Below are 23,599 nucleotides of genomic sequence, written 5' to 3' on the forward strand. Positions count from 1 at the left end.
TGAGTTCCAGGCAGTCAATGAAAGGATCCAGCTGGATCCAACCCTTATATGGAGCAAAATGAGGCCGGGACAAGCTGGCCCAGGGACGTGCAGGCGCCTCGGCCCCGAGGTGAGGCGTTCTTCTGCCGGGCAAAGGTTTATGCTTGTGACACCGAGTCAAAACTGGAGGTGTTCCACTTAAAAGTAGTGTTATGAAGCGGCATTTGACACTTTATATAAATATAAAGCCCAGGCAGGGTGCAGTACCAGCAGCAGGGGGTGGCAAAGAGGGTAAATCCAGAAATCCCTGGTGGGGAGCAGAGCAGCCGGGGCTGTGCCCCAACAGTGCGGTGCCAGCAGGGACAACGGGAATGCCGAGGAAACGGGATCAGGACAGCAATGTGGGAACTCCCTAAGCAGGGCTGGGCTCCTGACTAAACAGGGCCTTGTTCTCCAAGCAGGACTGGCTCCCTGAGCTTGACTTTACTTCTCAAGCCTGGCCTTGTTCCCTGCGCTCGACTTTGATTCCCAAGCCTGGCTTTGCTCCTTTAGAAGGACTTTGCTCTCTGAATGAAGCTTTGCTCCCTCAGCAGGACTTGGCTCCTTAAACCGAGCCCTGCTCCTTAAACCGAGCCCTGCTCCTTAAACCGGGCCCTGCTCCTTAAACTGGGCCCTGCTCCTTAAGCCGGGCTCTGAGTCCCCCACAGGAATTCGGCGGGAGCCATGAGCCCGGCAGGGGGCGCCGCGGTGCAGAGGGCGGGGCCGGGGGCGGGGCCGAGCGTCAGGGGGCGGGCCCGGGTGTGAGGGCCGGGGCTGAGGGCGGGCCCGTCCCGGTGCCGCGCACTGCCCGCCGCTCCCGCCGCTCCCGCCGCAGCGCCCGCAGCCCCGGGGCCACCGCGCCCCGACCCCGCGGCCCGGCAAGATGTGGCGGCGCTGGGAAGCGGGATGGGACGAGAAGAGAGAGCTGCAGGAGCTCAACTCCCGCCTGCGGGTCTTCGTGACCCGCGTGCGGGAGCTGGAGGAGGAGAACCGCTTTCTGGCGCGGGAGCTGGCGGAGCTGCGGGAGCAGGAGCTGATCGGGCTCCAGGTGCCCGAGCAGGAGCTGGCCTGGCTGCGGATGCAGCTGGAGGAGCTGAGCCGGGCGAAGCTGGAAGCGGAGCTGGAGCGGGACGGGCTGCGGCGGGAGCTGGAGGAGCTGCGGGCGCTGGGCGCGGAGGTGCTGGGCATGCGGCGGCGCCTGGAGCCCGAGCTGGCCGGGCAGCGGGCGCTGCTGGAGCGGCTGCGGGGCGAGTGCGTGGCCCTGGAGGAGCTGCTGCTGGAGCTGCAGGCCGAGCACGGGCACATGGCGGAGCGGCAGCGGCGGGAGGCGGTGGAGATGCGGGAGCTGCGGCTGAACCTGGCCGCCTTGCCGCCCCCCTTGGCCGGGCTGAGCCTGGAGGAGCTGGAGGAGACCTACGAGATGCTGCTCAACCAGAGCTGCCGGGAGACCCTGCTGCGCTACCAGGAGCAGATCCAGGTGCTGCAGGAGCAGGAGGCGCAGCGCAACCGGGAGAACGTGGAGCTGCTGCGGGAGGAGAGCCGGCAGTGCCGGCAGCACCTGGAGGATCTGCACCGCCAGGGCCAGGAGCTGTGCGCGCTGCGGGAGCGGCTGGAGCAGGAGATGCTGGCCCTGCAGGACCGCCACGGCGCCGAGCTGGAGGAGTACCAGGTGCGTGGGTGGCACACGGGTCCCGGGGCTCTCCCCCTTCCCATGACACTCCTGTCACTCGCGTTTTCCCTTCAGTTCTGGTCCGTGGCGCGATGTGAGCCCGGCTTCCCTGTCCCTCCTCCTCGCTCTGCTCTGGGAGCTGCCAAAGCCGCTCTGACTCGGTGTGGTCCAGGCTCACTTTGCCTCCTGGCAGTGGGATTTCCCCAGGCTGCAAGAGGAGGTGGTCCAAACTCACTTTGCCTCCTGGCAGTGGGATTTCCCCAGGCTGCAGAAGGAGGTGGTCCAGGCTCACTCTGCCTCCTGGCAGTGGGATTTCCCCAGGCTGCAAGAGGAGGTGGTCCAGCAGGAACCTCTCGCTGCTGAGCCCTTCTCTGTGTGGGCAGGGAGCCCCTCGGAGCCCCCCGAGGGGTTTGGGGAGAGCTGGGTGCGAAGGGTGTGACTGAGAAGGGAGACAGTGACCCTGAGGACATCATCCTGGTGACAGGTGCTCCCTTCCCGACCTGCCCTGGGCAGGTGGCCAGGGGCATGGAGCGGGCACACGGGCTTGCCAGGGCTCCTGGCAGGAGTGCCTGGGACACGGAGCAGCCCCTGGGAGCAAATCAACCCTGAGGCTTGAGGGTGGCCTGTCCCCATCAGAGAAATAATCTGCATTTTCTTTCTGTTTTACACCCATTCCAGTGCGCTTTGAGCCTCAGGAAAAGCTTGTGGTCCCCAGTGTAGTTAAGAAAAGTTTGTGTAGAGGCGAGAAGATGCTGGAGGTGGATGTTGGTGGTGTCAAACAGGCATACCCTGCAGCTGGGGTTTGTTTGCTGTCAGGATGATGAGGATGTTCCCTGTGCTGTGAGATCCCCCGTGCGTGGGAGGATCAGTGTCCGCTCATCCCGCTCCGAGGGGAGGGCACGTATTAGATCATGCAGCCCATCCATCCATTTCCCGAGGGCAACATTTCTTTTGTTCACTGTTAGACCCTGTATTAACACCCTGCTGGAGCTCGGTGTGTGCCTGGACCCCGTGTTTGCCCGGCTTTGTGCAGATTATGGAGATGTTGGCAGCTGGCGGGGGACTGGGACCTGTTGCTGTGTGCGTGTCTGTTTTTTGTACTCTGCTGGGTTGTTTGGAAGCTGCATAGTTTGCAGATGCTGTGAACTGAGACAGATTAGGTATGTAAGAAGTAATGGGAAAGGCTCTTAACTTTTAAATATTTTTTTTTTTGCGTTTTTGACAGGACAATTCATTCTGACAGTCACATATGTAAACATTCCCAAAGCTGTAGAAGATGACATTTGTAAATCCCTCATTAATTAAATCTATCCAACAGGCAAAAGCTGCTGAAAATGTAAAGAAGAAATAAACCTCTTCATTTTTTCCATTTTATATTTAAAATTTCTTAGATTTCCAAAACATGGCCTTCTTGCTGTCTATGTTTTTATTACGGATTTATAATAAGAGTCATCATTGCTCAAACTGAAAACCTCTAAATATGGAGCAAAGAGAGCATTTTGTGTAGCTTGCTGTCCATGCCACAAGTTTTTCTTCTAAAGCCGGTGAGAATGGCTTTTATTTAACTTTTTCAGCTCAGCAAGGTGTTTTTAAACCAGTTTTCTGTGTATCTGGTTGTATTTTTAAAGAATTTTCTTTGAAAGAGCAACTGGAGAAACCCGTTGTAGATGCCAGCAATCTATTGCAGAAGTCAAATAATCAAAATCAATGGATGTCCTTGAATGGTCCTGATGCAGTGCTCCAAAATGGATTGTTATTTTGACACCAACATCACAGACTTCCTTGTTACTCTCATGGACATTTGGCATCTTTAGATTTTACTATTTGAAAAATAGTTTCAAATCTTAATAATACAAGAAGAAGAAAAAAGCATGTTGAAAATATCTGACCATTTCCACCGGAAATGAAATATTATCTAGATGTATATTCAGATATGTCATAGAGTTTATTAATTCTTAGTGGTCTTTTGTTTGGGTTTTAATGAGAAAGGCCTTTTTGCAGTTGCCAGTCTCCTGTACATGACAAATAAAATCTTTTGCTCACATCCAGGAAGAAAAATTACGGAATGCGTAGGAGCAGCTGTTTCAGGTTTCGTTCTTGGGATCAAAGCTTTTTTTTTCTCACTCATTTCTCTTACTGGTTGAAGTATGTTCAGCATGGGTTTTAAACTACTCTTTAAAATACATCAATTCCATGCTTATTTACCGTAGAGTGTCATGCAGAAATGATATGTATGTACAGATTAAAGTCAAGTTATTATTGTTCATTGCAGCTGCAATGGCAATTAGATTTATTCATATTTTCCATATATCATCCAGTTGCCTTATATGTTCATCTATGCCTCCTGAACTGCCCTTATCCTCACTGAAGCTTTCAGCAGCGTTAAATAGAAAAAAGTATTTGGAGTTATAATGTAGCAGGCAGTAAATCATACACTGGAAAGTTTTCACTGCTCCTGAGTGCTAAAGGGATGAACTCAGTAGGTCTCTTCCATAATTTTAGCTGTGTGCCATGAGAATACTGATGCAAAAACTCCTGGTGGTTTGAGAACCCTGAATTATTTGGATGTAAATGTCCATGGCCCATCCTGCAGCTCTGAGATGAGGCAGGTATTTTTCACTGATAAGGGTGGGTTTAGGATCAGTTCCTGTGTCAGTGCTGTGAGCTCAAGAGAAGGAGCAAACATCTTGTCAAATGCACATTTAATGTCAATATGTCATGTGCCTTTCTCTGTGCACCAGTTCTGAGCCAGCCAAGTGCAGGGTGAGTTCCTCCCCTGCTGAGCCATGAATGAGCTGTGGGATCAGTAAATAGTTCCAGATGGAAAGGGCTGGGGCCTGGAATCCTCTATTCCCTCAGTAGGTACAGCTTGGACAACCCAAGTAAATTCTTTCCCCCCTGCTGCCCTTCTAAAATTTCCCAGTGCTGCCTGGAAAGGAACACATGGAGGGTGAGAAAACAGTTTCTATTCCTTTACTTAGTCCTAGCAGGACATCACTGGGATTTGGGGGCTGTGATTGATGTGGCTGGAAGCAGATCTTTCCAAGAGAGTCCTGTGTGAAGAAAACACCAGATCTGCCAAGCAGAGGTTACCTTTTGCAAAATGGGTTTGTTGGCTCGCAGTCTCCTGGACTTTGATGGATTGGTTTCTGTGCTTTTTGGTGTGCTTGGAGACAGGACTCGAGTCCAGTTGTCTTCTGCTTTATGTTTGAGCATCAGTGATGGAGGGCTGGGTGTCTGGCTGTCTGCCACCCAGTCCATAGAGGAATTAATTCCTTTGGAGCTACTGCACAGCTGGCTGGGTTGTGTGGCCCCTTATGGTAATCATTAACTCCAGCTCTTGGATCCCCAGTGCTCTCCAGCCCCAGGGGCACAATCCAGGTGGCTTTTCAGACCCAGGCTGGAGAACCTGGGGGTGAGGGACTGAAGGTCCTGTTTGAACAGCCCCTGTCTGTCAGAGCTCCCCACACTCTGTAGTCCAGTGTAGAAATTTCCTGTACAGATTTTCCTGGGACTGCAACATTTAAAGCTCTTTTTATGGAATGCACTGACATGTATAGGTTATTCTGTGTTTAATTGTAGAGGCAAGAAACGTCTGAATCATTTTGTACCAGAGCTCTTAGGGATTGGTTTTCTTCTGCACCTTCTGCTGACTCCTGGTTCTGTTGCACCCTGGTCATTCTTACTGGGTAACCTTTTCCTTTAAAAAACAGTCCTTTTACTTTTCTTCCCTTCTCCCCTCGGGATTTTCCATTGTGTCTGTGCTGTTCTTGAGCAGGATTGTTACCTCAGAGCTGCTGAAGGTCTGCCTGGCCATGGGATGGTGCCTCCACTGGGGTCTGCAGGAGGCTCTTGGGGGTTTGTGGTGCTCTTTCAGATATGCAGATGTGATTTGTCTTCTGCCATAAAAAGGGAATTTTAAGTACACTGAAGCCTGTAGGCAAGGATTGTCGTGTCAAGGGGAACATCAGTGTAATCCTTTAGCAAGAGCTGCAAAGGCAAATGGAGAAGGAAATTTATGTTCTATAGAGAACTGTACCCACGTGTAAAGGCAAATATAGGCAGCTTCCTTCATAGAGCTTTCTTTTTAGTTTTACTTAAAAAAACCCAAAACTATTAATGTTTGACATGCCAGCACTTTATATTCTTAGTTCTTACTTCTGCATAGCACATCATGCTGGCATTAACAGCAGAGTCCCCTGCTGTATCTTGATTTTTATGCTATTGCTCATACTGTGATACTGGAGCACTTGCTGCCTATAAGTGATATATCTTGAATTTTTAAAAACTAAACCATCAGTGCTTTGATTTTCCAGTTTGATTGCAAAGCAGTTTTCAGGATGAAATCTAAAATACATTGTTGTGAATTCCTGTTCAGTGTTGTACATGTGTATGAGGTTTTGCTCTGTAAATGACATTTCAGAGCTCCTGCATAGTGCAGAGTGATGGGAACAGAACAGAATTGGCCTTTGTTGATATTTAATTTATGTCTTGCCAGCCCCCAGAACAAAGTGCAATCTATAGCATATTAGTTAGCAAGGTTAGATTTGGTACAAAAAAAAATATATATATATTAAAATGACAATTCACCCTTCATGTGAGAGGTAACACCAGTGATTAAAGCATTTTCTAGTCTTTTCTTCCTTCTGCCATTTAGTGTGTGTGTGTATATATATATAACCTATTGAGATGAAAATGAGCAATCTTTTATCCATCTTCTGAGCAGCAGTTAGGACAGAGCTGGATGGGCCTCAAAGCAGGCATCCAAGTCCTGTAAAAAACTTGAAGGAACCACTGGAGGTTCATCTTTACCTTGTGGGCACTGTGAGTGTCTTCAGATGCTCAAATTCCAAAACTGGTTTGAACCCACACATCTGTGGAACTGAAAATACTGGAAGTGAAATAAGGTTCTCATGGCAAAACAATTGCTGAAATTTCTGATCTCAGGTGTGATTTAAGCATGTCTTAAAATGGCCAAATTAGTCACATATAAATCTTACAAAGAAGTGTATTTTCCTTGCTATGTGTGCTTAATAACTTTTGCACAGGGCATCTGAATGGATTTAACTGAAATAATTTAACCAGCCTAGTAAGGAATAAAATGAACTTAGCATAAAACTTGCTTCAGGAACAATTTACTTCAGTTTGTTATATGGGGAGGTCATGGAGCTGATTTCTTCTGATTTTTGAAGCATTAGAGCATTGATGTATTTTTGTATCAATTTTTTTTCCTAATTAAAAATTTTATGTTTTAAGGCATTGAAGTGTACAGATTTTTATGTTCTTTCAAAACTAAAAATAATTTGTTTCTGTTCAGAGAATAATTGATGCCTTGGAAGAAGAAAAGCAGTTCCTGACCATGTCAATCACAGATTACCTGAGGGACTACCAAGAACTCCTGCAGGTGAAAGCAGGCCTCATCCTTGAAATTGAAACCTACAGGTAAGATTTGTGGTCACTACTGTCTAGACAGAGGATAATTTAAATCCCTTTTTGTAGATGTGGGAGCCCCATTCATCCCCTTTCCAGCATTTAAAATATAAACAGTGACTTTGGGAGTCTCAAGGCTCTAAAGCCAATATAATTCATAGGAGTCCTATTAACTTGGTACAAATATAGTGATATGGAAGAAACCTTCTTAGTCCTGGTTGAGTGGATATCAGATTGATGGGGATTTTTGGGGCAATATTTGGTTACAAGCTGAGGAGACAATATCCCTACATTGCAATCAATAAAACTTGAGGTTATGTAGTTGCCATCAACTTACTTGGCACATTTCATTGTTTAAATATGTTGATTAGTGACAACCTGCAGCACTGATGTGAGCTGTGAGTTCCACATCCTTGTTGCAGTTGTAGGATAGTGGGAAGACAACAGAAAAGTCTGTTTGATTAAGTCCTGGCTTTCTCCATCCTTGATTTGTTATGAAAACATGCTTAGATCAAGTGTGAGATAAGAGCAAACAACATCTCTGCTAATGGATCTCCAGAACTGTACCTCTCTCTAGCCACTAAGTAGTTGTGGGGTTGAAAAGCCAAGAATCATGATGTACATGGCACAAAACTGATTTGGAATGAAAAAAATCCTAAATAACCCAAAACTGATGAACTGGAGGAAGATCCTTCCTTCTTGTAAAGATGATGTGTTTTTTCTACAAAACAGCACAATGTTTTCCATAAATTTCATTGAGATACTGATCTTCAAATACAGAGAGATGTGCAATTCTTGGGATAATTTGCAAAAATTTAATGTCAGGCTACTTCTGTATTTTTTTGAGGAGACTGCCTCTGACATTACCTTGTCTACACTGGGTGCATTATTAATATTCAGGCAGTGTAAATAGATGGGGTATTTCCAGTTAAATACAATATGTGCTTCTGTGTCCTAAAGCATTAATGCTGTGTCCTGAGTGTGAATGAGTAAGTGTGGATAAAGATAGCACCAGCTGAGTTATGGGTGAGGTGTGTGCACTATCACTCCAATGATGCCTTTGAAATTTAGTTTCAGTTACATAACTGTAAACATGAGAAACTTGAAATAACTTCTGAAGAGCTTGATAAGGAGTAGTGAGCAGAGAATGTCTTCATGAAAGAGCACCAAGACTCTGTTCAAGATGCCTTGAGAATGACTGCAAGGAGGCACAAACCAAGGCTGGTTTCTGGATGAGATAAAATCACAAACAGTGGGGAACAAGTAACCTGCAGTCACTTGATAAGCAGCAGTATGTTGCTTGATGTTTGTTGGTGGAGTGGGATCCCTGTGGTCCTTGGAAAGCCAGTAGTGTCTGGAGCATTACTGTGGCAGTGGTAGCCAGTTGTGATCCTTATCTCTCTGTGTTAATTCTGTTAACTTTGCTGAAAAACATCATTCTTCTGAATTTAATCCCAGCTCTGTTGTTGACTTTCACTGCTGTCGTTAAACTTTCTCCCTTGGTTTATCCATCTGCAAAACAGGATTAGCACTGTCACAATAACAGAATTATCAGAGTTGTTTTGATGATTAGTATTCATCCAGAACTAGGAATGATAATGCCCAGATATTCAGTTGTTTGGAAACCTTGTAAGCCCATGAAATTCTGGAATTTCTCCAGAGTTGTATCACTGATTATCTGAGCATTATTGGTTTGTCTAAGGATTCCCTGCCCTGGTTAATGAAAGGAGAACAATTCAGCATCACCTGCAGTGTGTTTGTTGTCCAGTTAAGAGCTCCTTAATCTGTAGGGTTTCTTCACATGGTGGATGTGAATGCAGCTGGGGTCACTGATGGCCTTGGCAAGGCAGATGTCAGTGGAAAAGTGAGCATCTGCCCACTGAAGATGAGATGGGAGCAAGAGAATGGGCCTTGCTACAGATAAAAACCATGCAAATGCTAGCAAACAAAATTATTTTAAAATATCAGAAGCTGAAAAGCTATTGTTTTGTGGTCTTACATTTATGAAGTTTTACCTATTCCTCTTATTTTTCTCCTTTTATCAACGAAAATAGTTCCTTCTTCTTGTGTGTCGCTATCAGCCCTGCTGTGGGAGGGCACCCAGTCAGTAAGGTTGAGTAGGAGAATTCTGGACAGCTCCCTCATGTGCTTTTCAAATCCTGTTCCTCTCCCAGGTCTTTTTACCTGTGAAATAAAGGGCATGTGAACACAGATTCAGCTGGTTTTCACAGAGGATGCTGGCATATACCCTGGCTTATGCATACTGGGAACAAAAGGCTCCTATCCACACTCAGTGCAACATCCTGAACTTTCCATGGAGAGCTTCCCACCAAGGCCCTGGCATTTCCTTTCCTCCTGGTCCTATAGGTTAAGGGTGTGGTAGCTGGTCTTGGAGCCTTCTTTTTACCTCCCACCCTGTGTTTTCTCTTTGTTTTACAACTCCTTCAGTTCTGTTACAAGGTCAGTTCTTTCCATTAGTCACCACTGCTCCTGGAGTGGGAAGAAGGATCACTGTGGCAAGGAACACCCTTCCTTAAGGTCCAAGTGGATTTCCTCTCTGACTCTGCTCACCCTTCCTGCTCTGGGAGCCGAGATTCACTCAGGAAGAGAAATATGTGGCTTTGAGGATTTACACCTCATGGGAATATTCATTCCTAAGCCCTTTTCTCACTGTTGAAGTAAATATTTATCAAGTGTCTCACAGTTTTGTTCTGTGTCCTTGGAATCCTTCAAAACCACAGCTACTTAACTATGCTTAGGTTTTATTTCCAGAGAGAAGTGGTGAATTAGTCACCCTGTAAAACTCTTGATTTTAAAAGGAGATGGAAAACCTGCTTAGAATCTGAATTATTCTCAGGCCTTTCTCCTTACCTAGCAGAAACTTCACATAGCAGAGGCTGCCCAGAGCCTGTACCAATAGGTTCAGGAGCTTCTTTGTCCTCTCTAAAATATGTTGTTCAAGGGTAAAATATTTCACTTTGAAATTCCAGTGTCATAGAAGTGTTCTGTTCAGGTTAGCACCCTGCATTCTGAAGCACCAAAGGCTACACACCTTTTTTCTTTTTTATTTCCATGGCCATTGTTAGGATCTCTGAACACACTTGCCAGGTGAACTTGGACTTGTGTTCCTCCATCAGCACTTCTGACCCTTTCCATGCCTTCCTCTCACAGAATCATCACCAGCATTAAGCTCCTCTGAGCTACTTACCACAGCTTTTTCAGTCATCTCATTCCTTCATCCAATAGGCTCTACTCCTGTATGGGTTTTATTTTGAGAACACACTGAGTTTTCAATACCTGGGGAATTTAACATGCAGTTACCTGCTGTTATTCACACTGGGAGGATGGAAAAAGGATGTGGAATGACCCCGCTTCCTGGAGAGGTGGGATTTTTTTGTAACTCCTTAGCAAATACCCAGGATAGAGAGGATGAGTTTTTATGGCTTGCTGGCCAACTGCCCCATCTGAGATTTTGGGTTTCTGTAGCTGAAATGAAGTCATTACTGTCCCGAATGCCCATAATAAAATTTGCACTACATCCTTTTGTTCTCTCTCCCCACCCCAACCACTTTATCTCCTCCTCCTGCTCTCATGGACTGGTTGTTTCTGTTGTCATCCAGCACAGGCTGACGAGCACCTCCCTGCTAACTTTAGATAAATGACATTAATAATGAGATGAGCTAACGGTGCAGTTGGATTATTTTCTGGTAACACTTAATTTAAGTGTTAGCAAAAAGGGACTATATGTCATTTGGAGCCTGATTTCCAGGAAGTAGCTGACATGGCTATTTTTTTTAGAAGACTACTGCTTGGGGCAGTGTTTTTTTTATTATTATTATGAGTGCTTAAAAGTTCATACAGTTGAAATTAATTTCTTTGGGCAGTTTAAGTTTAAAGGCAGACTTTACCACCAAGAGGCTATTATTGGGAAAGGAGGCAGAGGAACAGAGAAGCAAAATGACTTGCATAAACTCAAGCTGTGGTCGAGCTGAGCAGCACAAGCTGAGTTTGCTGGCTCAGTACAGTACACTGCCCTTTCTTGTGCCAGTTTAGTAAGCCAAGCTCAGTTTAACATTTTCTTGGTTTTCTGATAAGCGTGAGGTCATGCATATGATGAAGTGCCCAGTAAAACACTGATTCTCTGTCCAGTTTTACAGAGGTTTCAGGAAGCTTTGCCTTTCACTTTCAGTAGTAATACTTCAGATCCAGCTTTTCTGTGGGCTGCTGCCCTTTGCCATATACAGTTACCTCCTGGAACTTATTTTTAGTGACATCATACGTTGCTGCAGCAACTGGACAACTGTTATTTTAACAGCAGCCAGAAATCCTTAGTCAAACTCCCCACATTCCTGCTTTCCTTCGTCATGGTTAACGCTTTCACTGCCAGCTCCTGGGTGTGTTTCTGCAGCGTCACCACCAGCTTCTCTGGCAGGTCTCTCAGAGAAATTTGTTTGGCATTCGCTGGCTTCATCAGATCAGATGTTTGGTCTTGGGAACATTACATGTGTTGAAGGGATCTAACTCCTCTGAACTTTCTCTCAGCTTGGAGAAAGATAAATTGCTTTTACTCTGGGTTTTTTCAACTCACAAAATAGAAGGAAAGATGCCCATCTGAGCCTGTTTTAGGTGGTTCTAACCCAGCTTTTCTTCTGGATCTACACAAATCCATCAAGGCTAAGAAAACCTTGCTAATGATATTTTGCTAGTGCCAAAGCCATCAGTCATGGGAAGTGTAAACAGGTGATGCTTAAAACACCTGCTTTGTTAGTTTTGACATAAATGTCCAGCAGAGATGTTTGTACCCCAGTCCTAAGTGGCTTTCAGCTCCTGCCCAGGGAGTCAGAAGCCTTGGCTATCACAGCCCTCCAGCCTTACTCTTGCCAGCTTTGATGTTGCAGCTGTGTCTTATCAGTGCAGAACATCTGGCATTCCCAAACCCAGAAATGCTGCAACTGGCTGGCAGAAGCAGCTAAACCCACCCAAGCTGCTGTGCTGACTGTGACATTGCCTTGCACAGGGAATGACCCTGATGTGGCATTTCCAGGCTGCTGCACCTGCACTTCCTGGAAGTGTGGGAGCTCTTGGAGTGTCACTGCCAGAAGGGACAGGGACAGACAGAGAGGGTATTAAAGGAAACCAAGCAGCTTCTGTCACAGAGAATTTCCCTACTCCTTTTTTGTGAAATGTCTTGTGCTGATTTCCAATGGAACAGGAACTAAGAATAGTTAATTTAACACTAAATTGTTTACTTCAGCACTGTGCTTGACAGTAGAAGTTATACTTTCCTTCATTTTTCATTTGAAAATGATAGAACTTGCAAATCCTCCTGTAACAGTTCCCTCACATCACATTTCAACACCACCTTTACTACTCTTTTACAAACAGGACGGTTGCTGTTATTATTTTTTTTCATTTTTGTATTTTCTTATGAAACATCTTACCCAGAGAAGCTGTGGCTGCCCCATCCTTGGAAGTGTTCCAGGCCAGGTTGGATGGGGCTTGGAGCAAGCTGGGATAGTGGAATGTGGCAACTACAGGATAATTGTTTCAGTTTCTAAGACTTCTAAATATAAAATATTGTGCTTATTGTTCCCAGTATTTTAATGAAATGCCCTTTGTGTTTTGCAGAGCTTTGTTAGAAGGGGAGAGCAAGCCATGGATTATATGGAGAGAAGAGATTGCAGGGAAACTGTCTGAAGGTAAAATATGAATATTAAAAAGTCAATTTTGAATTAAATGAAATATAACTGGAAATAATTATGTTATAGTGTTCCTGATGTATATTTTTATGGGTGTGTTGCAATGTGAATATTGAATTAGTTTTGAGTGTTAGTATTTTAAATCAACATATTGCTCTTCTATATGAGATAGTTTATAAAATCATGGCTTGAGTGGAGAATGTAGGGAGTGATGTTTTGTAGCTCTCAAGAACTTTTGGATGCCCATAGGTCTTAAGAGATTTCTGAAGTATATAGCAAGAGGTGTTTAACAGCACGTGTAGTTAAAAATATGGAGTTCATCATCCTGAGGCACTGTGAGTGTTAAAAAGTTCACATGGGGTTAAAGAGATATTTTAGCAGAGTAATGAAAGACAAATCAAAGACTTACTAAACATAAAGATACCATTTCTATCTTAGGAGCTGCAAATCTCTGGAGGCTGTGAGAGTATACAAGGGAAGTATCACTATTTACTTGCCCTGTTCTTATACTCTTCCCTGTGTATCTACTCTTGGTCCCTGCAAACAGGATTTTAGATAAGATGGACCTTCACTGTGACTGCTGTGGCCATTGCAATTAGTAACAGAATTAATCTGGATAACACTCAGGAGTTTAACAATGAGGGGTCATTGCTGTAGTCCCAGAAGACATTTGAAGGCTGTGTGTGCAGGAAATGCAAGAGGCTCAGGCTGAAATGCTCACAGAGATCTGCTGTGCTGTTAGATTGTGAGCACTGTGCCTGCATCTGGACAGCAGAGTTTGGATCTGGACTAGCCAGAACTTCTGCAGACAATGCTCAGCATATTCACAGAACAGGGAAGGAATTACAGAAATAATACAGGAGACACTACCAAAAGACACTACCAAAAGTCAGAGGAGATGTGGTGGCTTTTCAGGAGTGAGAGATGTGAGTGGTGCAGTACTGGTTGGTCTTAACTGTCAGGTATTCCTGGCACATTGTATGAATTTCTATAGATAGAGCCTAAAAGGTTCTTTGTTTCTCTCCCTTGTTGTGCTTTGTTGTGTGGCTGTGAAGGGTTGTATTTGTGTTTGCAGTTTCTAGTATGTGGTGGCAGCTGTGCCATTAAATGTCAGTAGGAACTAAGAAACTTCAGGCCACTTAGGTTAATAAAACAAAAAACCCAGCCTGTGATATTAACATACATTATTTAATAAGAAGTTGTGAATGAACATTGGTATAAATACCAAAAGTGTAATTCCTCAGTAAATTACACAATACCCAGTAGTACACTACAGGTGCACAACAGGTAAAATTAGCAAGATCTTGCAACTTGAGAAAAAGCTTTGCTTTCAGCTTTAATGTAATTTATGCACAGACTTAATTAACAAGCAAAACCTACAGGAATGCTTTTACAAAGTTCCACTGAAAATGAAGATACTCTTTCAAAAAACATAGTGCATGTTTTTGGAGTTCATGACCTCTGTTTTGTGGTATTTTAGATACAAAGCACTATTTTAATGCTTGATCACCTGTTCTCTCTTTGCAGATATTATAAACACTTCCTATAACTACACTGATATTTACTCTACTTATCAAGAAAGAAATAGAAGTAAAGCTTCACCAGGTGCCAGGATCACTGACACGAGGCACAGAATGCCTGTGACAAACATGAGCAGCTCTGCACATTACTCTGCCCACTCCACACAGGCTGGATCACACACAACAACAGGCGGAAGAACTTTTGGAAGGGACCTGCTTGGTTCAACATATCGCCCTTCAACGACTGTCACAAAGGATGAAAAGATTGTAACAGACCACAAAGAACTAAGAACATTTACTCCAGACTACAGCAGCTGGAGAAGCACTGAAATGCAGCAAAAGAGGATTCCAGAAAGGAAGAAAACAGAAGTTACAACTTCATCCACAGTATCTTTTTCAAAAGAATCAGCACATGCTGAAAGATCAGACAAGGACCACAAGCCTGATGCTGAAAGAAGTAAACCAGGCTTCACTAGATTTCCAGCTTATGAGCTGATTACCAATGCAAAACCAACTAGATATGAGGAAACTATAATTGAAACTCGGACCACACTAAAAGACAAAAGAGGAGACAGCAAACCAACTGATGAGAAGACATCTCTGCTGAAAGAAAAAGATAAGCTGCAGAAACAAACAAAGGATGAAAAAAAGAAAACTGATGAGAAATCTTTTATAGAAGAAACTGTTGATTTTGGGAGGAAGACTGAGCAGAAAAAATACATCCGTGAGGAGGTTAGCCAGAAGGTAACAGGGAGTGATATTTCTACTGCAAGAACTTTGAAAAGTGAAGCAACCAAAAAAGATGCAACTTTGACCTCGGAATCAAGAAGCAATGACGTCATTGAGGTACCAATCAGTATTGAAAGGCCTGCTCCTGACAAAGGGCCTCAGAGAAATAAAGAAATAAGGGTACAAGGTGTTAAAACTTCCATAGGAAGAGACACAGATGAACATGTAACTCAGTCTGCTGAAACTCACCAAGTGAGGATTTCAGAAGCAGAGTCCAGTCTGGAAGGTCAAGAGCAAATTAGGGATGGGAGTCACAGAATGCCAACTGAAAACATAGCAGAGAATATTGTTGCTGACATTCTTAAAAGTTTCACACAGTCTTCTAGTTCACAGATGTCAACGGACACCAAAGTGACCTATTTTGATAAGAAAGAGCAAGAAGATGAAGGGAAAATAAAGACTGAGTTCACAGTGCAGTCTCAAGTTCAAGGAGACATAGCTATTTCTGATGAAGGTGACTTAGGGCATCTATCAAACCAGGATGTTAGAAAAGTGATTCGAGAGGGCATTGAGGGAACTCCTTCCAAGGAGGAGATAGAAGATATTGTCCATCACGGCCTGAAAGAAAGCGAGAGCGGAAAGAACGTGTCTGTGAATGTGGAGATTGTAGAGGAGCCACTGGATTACACCACCGACGAAAGGACTGATTTTTCAACACCTTTCCAAGTAGAAGAAGTGGAGGATTCATTCCCTGAGAGAGAGAGGCGTTATGGTGAAGAGGAACAAAACATCACCTTCACATATGAAGACGTCAAAAAGAAGAAACCACGCCATGAGAGCTTCACTCATGTGGAAGAAGTAACCGAGGAAGATGACTCACCTATTGAACAGAAATATTTTGTATCTGTTCCTGATGAGCATCCTATTATTAATGAAAAAGATGATGACTCAATATATGGGCAAATTCATATTGAAGAAGAATCGACTATTAAATATTCTTGGCAAGATGAATTTTTGCAGGGCACACAAAGTAAGAGAGAGGAGGGTGCGAGGTCTCCAGAAGAAACCTATAAAGTGGTGGGGGAGGAAGCAAGTGCCCATATTTTAAAAGAACATCCTGAAGGTGAAAGATCCCATGTTGAATCCATTGTTATTGAAAAAGAAATTAAAATTCCCCATGAATTTCAGACTTCAATAAAAGGGCTTTTATCCAAGGAAACGAAGGACCCTAAACATCAGTTGAAGGAAGCTTTGGAGCAGCTGGGGGGCAGTCTCCCAGAAAGTGTGAAAGAGGAACTCTCTGCAATAACAAAAGACAACAAAGTGGATGCTAGTAACTTGGCATTTGATATCAAAAAAGTTGATCAGAAGGAGGAGGGGGGCTCAGTGACCATTGTTGCTGAAGTCAATCTGTCCCAGACCCTTAACACTGATGAATTTGATGTAGATCAGCTTGGTGAAGTCATCAAAAGCGAGAAGGAGAAGGCAACAATACACTCCCTGAAGAAAGAGAGCTCAGATAGCAGCAGTGTAGAAGTTTCTTCCCACAGTGACAAATACACTCCTTTTGCTGACCAAGAGATCTACAGCTCATCCACGACGAGGCGGAGTGGTGGCACTGGCTATCATGCCACTGAAAGGGTTGTTTATGACGGTTCAGTTTCAGAAACTGCAGATTATGGAGAGGCCTCTCAGTCATCACAATCAGCTGATGAGACCAAGTCCCAGAGGCGTGTCAGGGTTGGCCCAGCAGAAGTCCAGAGGTTTGAGCAGGTCCTGTATGAAGGGTCTGGTTCTGAAACGCTGGAGCTCAGTGCTACAGAAGATCTTGTTCAGAGAGAGGGGCTGTCAGAATTCAGCCAATCTGTGAAGCACTTTAAACTGGGCCCCAACGAAATCCAAACCACAGAGCAAGTAATTTTTACAGGCCCTGTTACTACAGTTGTAGAAGAGATGGATTCTGGAAATCTTTCTCAGAAGGTCTCAACAGACTTCAGCAGGACCACAAGACGTGTCACAGTAGGATCCCGGCAAGTGACTGAAGACGTCTCTTTTGAGGGGTTGGGTTCAGACTCCCTGGCACTCAACAGCTCAGATGGCCTTTCCCAGGCTGAAGGGGCTGTGGATGTCAGCAGATCAATGAGGCACTTCAGGCTGGGCCCAAAAGAGGTTCACACTGAGCACGTTATCTTTGAAGGACCCATCTCTGGTAAAGTGGAGGTCAGCAGCACGAGGGACTACTCACAGGCAGAAAGTTCAGTTAGACAAATCCAGATGGGTCCCCAGGGATTTATGACAGCTGAAGAGATCATCTACCAGGGACCTGTCTCCGAGCACACAGAAATCACTGAACTGGAAGACCAGACCCTTTCAGGAGGCTCAAGAGCTTTCAGGCATGTTAAAATAACTCCTGCAGGAACTCATGCTGAGGAAGTCATCTTCTCAGGCCCCATTGCTGGGGTGGTGGAAGATCTTTCACAAATAGCAGAGTCGTCTGAGAGCAGCAGCTCTGTGAAGCATATTAAAGTGGGCTCCAGGGAAACAGCTTACACTTTCCAAATGGATGTTTCCAATCTGGGTGGAGTATCTGCAGTGAAGAGCGGAGAACAGCAAGGGGCAATGCTGGTGTCCAGGCAGCAAGAGCAGCCACACGTCATCGTTGAAAGCAACCAGCTTGCAGGAAATGAAAGCACAAGAAGTGGCTACGTTCTCTCCAGTTTTTCCCAAGATCAGGGTGGAAAGGTGGTGGAACAGTCATTTTTTGATCAAACTGTGCAGTTGCAAAGAACAGTCGACCAAAGGTCGGATACTTCTGAAGAGAAGAAAGTTGCCTTTCTCTACCTGGACCATGAGGAGGAAGATGATGAGGAGAATGAGAATGATGGACAGTGGTTCTGAAAGGACTCTGGGATGAAGCCTAACTAGCAGCTTGTTTATACGTGTTTTTTATTATCCTTTTTTTTAAAGAGAAAAAAAAGGGATGGGGAAACACTCAAACTATTTCAATTATTAATGGTGGACTGAGAAGTATTGAATTTAAGCCACTATTCAGCACATTTTATTTTATTGGAAATTTTATTTTTGGGAGAGATCATGCTATTAATATTTTTTCCTCAGAGTTCTGTGTCTAATATTTTCAGATTTTTCCACCCATAGAAACAGAAATTTGCTACTGGGGAATTCAAAGGATTCTGGTTTTTTGTTTGTTTTATAGCACATCAGCTATTGAATGTGTGCTTGAATAGGACTTTTCAAATTATTTTTTTTCTTAATACTGTATTGTACTTGGTTACTACAATATTACTATGCAATTCTATTTGAATCTCAAGCTACTAACCACAAATTTAACAGAATATGAGACTAATGAGTGGTAGTAGCTGATTTTCAGATCCATTTCTGTGTACTTATATGCAATACCTAATGAATACTTTATAAGAGACAGTTACTAAAGCTACAAAATTAAATATGATCCTGTAGGATCAAACTAAGCATAGCAAGAATTGACAAAAGTGACATTATTTGTACAGCTTGAATGCAGTGCAAAAAAGAAAGAGGTAACACTGAGGAAAGAATTTCTCACAGTATTCCAGGTGAGAAATTGTGAAGTGTATGGTTAGACAGTAGTATATTTAATATATCTAAAAAGAAAACAAATTTAAAAACTAGACTGGATAGTGTTCACACTGAGGTAAGGAGAACTCCTTACAGATTCAGTGGCTGTGTACATTAGTAACCTCAACTTTGCAATTTATGGGTTACCTGATACTAGGTATTGCTAAAGGCAAGTGTGAAGTGTCAAACATGATTACATAGTGCCTGATTTCCTAACAGTGAAATTAGCTGATATGTGTCCTGTTAGAAGGAAACTTTTAGAAATTACATTGATGACACTTATGATCATTGTGTGTCAGCTCATTCCCAGATAATCCTTTGTTTACAAACAAGATGTCCTTTTCAATCACTCCCCTTGCAAACCCAACCTGAGATTTGAATTTCTTTTTCTTCCTTTTTTGTTCCTCTGAATGTAACATGTGCCTCAGGCCAAAGTTGCCTTCTACTTAAATCGTTTGCAAATAAGCTAATTTCACTTGGATTGCACATTGGTTGAATGAAGGACATAATTTCACTTTATAATTCAGTGACTTTATAAATTGAGCTTGGAAGCCAGCACAGCACCACTGGCTGGCCTGACCTGGGCGGTGCTGGCAGTAACAAAAATAGCAGCCAAAATATTGTCACTGGGGTAAGAAATACCATACCGGGCACGTATGGGAGTAACAGACAGAGGTGAGAAGCTGCTATTTGTGCACACACACACTCACAAACACAAGCACACCCTCACTCACTGTGCCCACCTCTGCAGAGCAGACACACCTGGCTCGGGGCTGAGCAGCGCCGGCCCGGCCGCTGCTGACTCCCAGATTTTTCCCTGTGGTTATGTAAGCCCAGTTTTGTGTGTGCTGATCCATCCTAGAATCCAGTTAGACTATCTTAGTCTGGCATGACTCGTCACTTTTCAGATTCCTTACTATTAACAGAAGTAGATTTCTCAAAGCTGACTGCTGCTTTATACTATGAATGTAAATGCAAAGCTGAGAAGCTCCGTGCTGACTGACATATCCTGCTCTTCCAGATATAGGACAGTTTAATCCGTGTGTGCCTTATTTTACTAAGTTTGAAACTGTACAAAGCTATTAATGCTCCAAAGATTAACTCATGAGGTTTGTCTGCACTGCAAAATTTTCTGAATGTTTTCCTCATTTTGTCTGGAATCGTTTGTTGAAATTGGAAGTTCCACCTACAGCTGGAAAATGAATAGGAAACTGAGTTCTGTAGAAGCACTAAAGGAATGTAATCTAAGCTTATTTATACTGTTCACTGTGTAATAGATAATATATTTTCAAAATTATTCTTATATGCTCAGAAAAGATCTTGTGCTTCCATTTATAAATAGGATGTTAATTATTATAATACTGCTAATCTCATCCTATATTTTTGGTTCCTTAGTTGATTGTATGATTTTAAAGGTGGCAACATCTCTGTGTTTAATAATAATGTATAAACCAGAATTTTCCAGCTAGATGCCATGCTGCCAGTAACCAGATTCTGTACTTCAAGTATCAAATAACTGCATGAAGGAAGAAGTCAGGTCTGTACTAAGCAACAGAGGTAAAAATAATGAGTGTAAGTTTTTTTGAAATTTTATTCAAGATTTACCATTCTCTGTAAAGCACATACAAGAATATCTGCAGAAAATATATTTAGCTACCAACAAAAAGCTATTTACAATGCCAAGCCCATTTATTGAAACATTGTGGAATCTTTGACAGATTCAGGTGCTCCTTAGGAACAGTGATGCCAAAACTGTTCTGTTTATCTTCACCTGCTGAGAGGATTATAATGTAGGGTGACTGAATAAACCAGTAAGGAGCAAGTGACTCATAAAATGTAGGTGCCCTTAGCATTGAAGGGTTAAAAAAAATTAAAAATCAGTATTGCTTCCACTGAGGCAACAACAGCTCTTCAGAAATTCCTTTGCACATCACTGTCAGATGCAGTAGGTTATGCCAAGATACATTTCTGTTTTGATAGTCTGGAGGAAAAATTTGTTCAGTGAACTTTATTTATATTTAAGAGCAGGATTTTAATCAATTATTGGAAGCTGGCTTATTGTAGAGAACTGGAAATGTGCATCAGCATGACATTAAAAAGATTTTAACATTTCAGGCACAGTTCCTTTGCATTAAAAAAGGCTGCAAAAACAAAGTTGCCTCACACATAAAAGTTTAAGTTTTGAAAAGGTTTTAATATAAGCAAACCATTTTCCACTTAGTTCTTATTAACCTCAGACATTTAGACATAGATAATTCTACCTTTAGACAACAGAGTGTATTTAGGTGGACAGTCATATCCAGCACACCTCGTGGCTGCATGTGCAGAACTGGGGCTGTAGGTCCATGAGTTACTAATGAGCAAACATAACCTACTCCCTGGTGTACTAACTCACCCAAGGTGATCACTTTCTGCATAGGAATGATATCCTGTGGCTGAGCAGATTGGTGACACACCCTCAGTCAGCATGCACTTCTGAAGCTTACTCATATTATGCTTTTTATTTAATAGAAATATAAAAACTTTACCGCTGAGTTTGGATTAAACGAAACGCTTTTCAAATATAATTAGCATTTTGGGGCGGGTGAAAACTATGTATTTCTATGCTGATACAGATCAGAAGTGGGGCACTGTTTTGTCAAATGTGTAAACCACTGGTCTAGGAAGCAAATAGAGCATAGAAGATAAGGAAGGACGTGTGAGATAGCGAGAGCTCTGTGCTGCTGGTGTTTGTGAACAGCAGGTGTTTCAAAAGACGGTCAGAATGTTGAACCTGGGTTTGTTGATGTCAGCTGTGTGAAACTTTGCAGGCAGCTTGTGTTCTGGTCATTTGCAATGAAACTGCGTTTTTTTGTGGTGGTATAAGCTTTGTGATTTTACACTTTTTCACTCTTGAGTATTAAACAATGAAAATCAATGCAGATGTTTCTCTTTCTTCCTGTCTCATGTTTTTAAGGCTGCACTGTCCAAGAAAACGGACTTAATGTCTGTAAATACCTTGCTCTCAGGCTGGACTAATTCAGGTTCAAAGGATAAACCTCATTTTTAATTCCAGCAAAGATTCACCTCTTTCAGGCTGATAATAGAAATTGTGGCAGAGCATGGCATGTTCCTTATTCCAACTGCACACAGCACCTGGGGACCAGCAGTGGTTGTGGAGAACCACAGGGAGTGGGAGAGGCAGAGTGTAAAGCAGCACAGAAGGTGGAATTCCCTGAGCTGTCAGCATCATAATTGTCCTTGGAGCCTGGCACTTGACCAAGGTACGTCTTAACTTTTACCCTTTTCTGGTAAAGAAAACTGTTTTACACCCATTTAAATCTTTAATGGAAAATAATTTTTTATATATATATATGTATATACACACACACATACAGATATATTTAAATGGTACCCCTCAGTGTACTGTGAAGTTCCTTTTTCTCTTTAACCACACAATTGATTTGTAATGAAAATATCATTCATCCCTTTAACCCAGTTTTCTCTTAATTAAAGAAATGGGTCAGAATGAGAGTTTATGTGAAAGGGTGAGACTTTCTGGAGAGATCCTCAATTTTTAATACACTGAGAAAAAAGCACACCTTCTCCATATATTGCAAAACAGGGAAGAAAATATCTGAAAGTGCTGTCTAAATCACAGCATAATCTCAAGATGGTTAAGTGATCAGCAAAATAGTTTCCACTGGAAATGGCCTCTGTCAGAAAAAGTGTGTTTGCAGGCTCTATTAAGTGAATCAGTATTGCTGTTAAAACTCTCAGTGGTGAAGATATGATTTCTCAGAAACTTGAAGTGTTTCTCTGAGCAGTGAGGAATGGAACTCAAAATGGGTTGATTTTCAATACATCAAAATTTTAGTTTGCTGGTTTTGACACACTTGTCAGTTGTGATAACTTTTTAAAGGTGCACTGAAAATATGAGGAGAGTTTAAAGGGAAATAAAAGATGTTTGTTCATACTCCAAATTTAAATAGTTTAAAAGGTAAAACTTTTTCCTGATGTATCTCTGCAGCCAACAAAATAACAAACAACCTGCCTAATAACAAAGTTTTTCTTTAGCTAGGAAAAACTGGGTTTTGAAAGATGTTATCTCCAGCTATGAGGTTATCCCAAACCACTGGTATTGGTTTTGATTTCCATTTCCAATTCATAATGTGAGGTTGGTGTGGCAGGAGTTTACTGCTGGAATCAAACCTGCTTGGTAAAGTTTTTCCAGGTGAGAAAGTTAAGAGATGCTGAACCCTAATGCTAGATAGAATTTGCTTCACATTTTATAAACCTGATAGGAAAAGCAATACACTGTAACCAAAACGCTTCTGACCTGCTGAAATTTCTATTTTCCTCTTCCTTGTATTTGTGATGATGTGATTTGGGTCAGGAGTCAGAGGGGGACTCGTGGTGGGTTGATGTTTCAGTGTGTTGGTCTGTGTTGTTTGACCTTTGCTTTGTCAGCCTTTGTGGCCCTGCAGAGCAGGCAGGGAGGTAAAGGCTGTTGATTATTTTCAGCTCAAGGTTGTTTGCCACTTTAGTTTAGCTTTGTAGAGTGCCTCCTGTAAGAGACCCAGCTACTTCATACAAGTTTTTAAAAAGACAACTTCTCTGCACAATTGAAACTGCTGCTTCAGATTGGTTGAATTTTCTCTTAATTTTGGCTTTACTTTCACTTAATGCCATTGCTTCATCCTGTGAAAACACAGAGATGCACAATGACCACCTCTGCCACAATTTGTTGTTATCACTTAAGTAGAGGAATTAACCAAGAAGATCAGTGATGGCAATGGTGGCACAAATCAAATCTCTTCAGGCAGTGGCTGCTAAATCAGTGACACATCTGACATTTAGTGGAGGAAAAAGCCTGAGGAGTGAGTGAGCAATCTGAGCTGCTGCCCAGGGAACTTTCCAACAGTTTGACTCATCTGTCTTCT

The 23,599-nt window shown here is 43.0% G+C and overlaps 1 protein-coding gene across 1 annotated transcript; it reads left to right on the forward strand.

Moving 5' to 3' along the window:
* The first annotated feature begins 802 nt into the window (after positions 1 to 802).
* Positions 803 to 21,594, forward strand: SYNM (synemin). The gene is made up of 4 exons (XM_064388563.1): positions 803 to 1,687; positions 7,005 to 7,129; positions 12,746 to 12,816; positions 14,344 to 21,594. Exons 1-4 carry the CDS (start codon positions 902 to 904, stop codon positions 17,961 to 17,963), a joined length of 4,602 nt encoding a protein of 1,533 aa, XP_064244633.1. The 5' UTR covers positions 803 to 901; the 3' UTR covers positions 17,964 to 21,594.
* The last annotated feature ends 2,005 nt before the right edge of the window (positions 21,595 to 23,599 follow it).

The sequence above is a fragment of the Passer domesticus genome, chromosome 14 (assembly GCF_036417665.1).
Source record: "Passer domesticus isolate bPasDom1 chromosome 14, bPasDom1.hap1, whole genome shotgun sequence".
Classification (NCBI taxonomy): domain Eukaryota; kingdom Metazoa; phylum Chordata; class Aves; order Passeriformes; family Passeridae; genus Passer; species Passer domesticus.

Bases quoted from the DNA above. Each gene is read 5' to 3' on its own strand.
- SYNM (XM_064388563.1), top strand. From the start codon at position 902: ATGTGGCGGCGCTGGGAAGCGGGATGGGACGAGAAGAGAGAGCTGCAG. The intron at 7,130-12,745 runs GTAAGATTTGTG...TGTGTTTTGCAG, and splicing joins CTTGAAATTGAAACCTACAG to AGCTTTGTTAGAAGGGGAGA. The intron at 12,817-14,343 runs GTAAAATATGAA...CTCTCTTTGCAG, and splicing joins TGCAGGGAAACTGTCTGAAG to ATATTATAAACACTTCCTAT.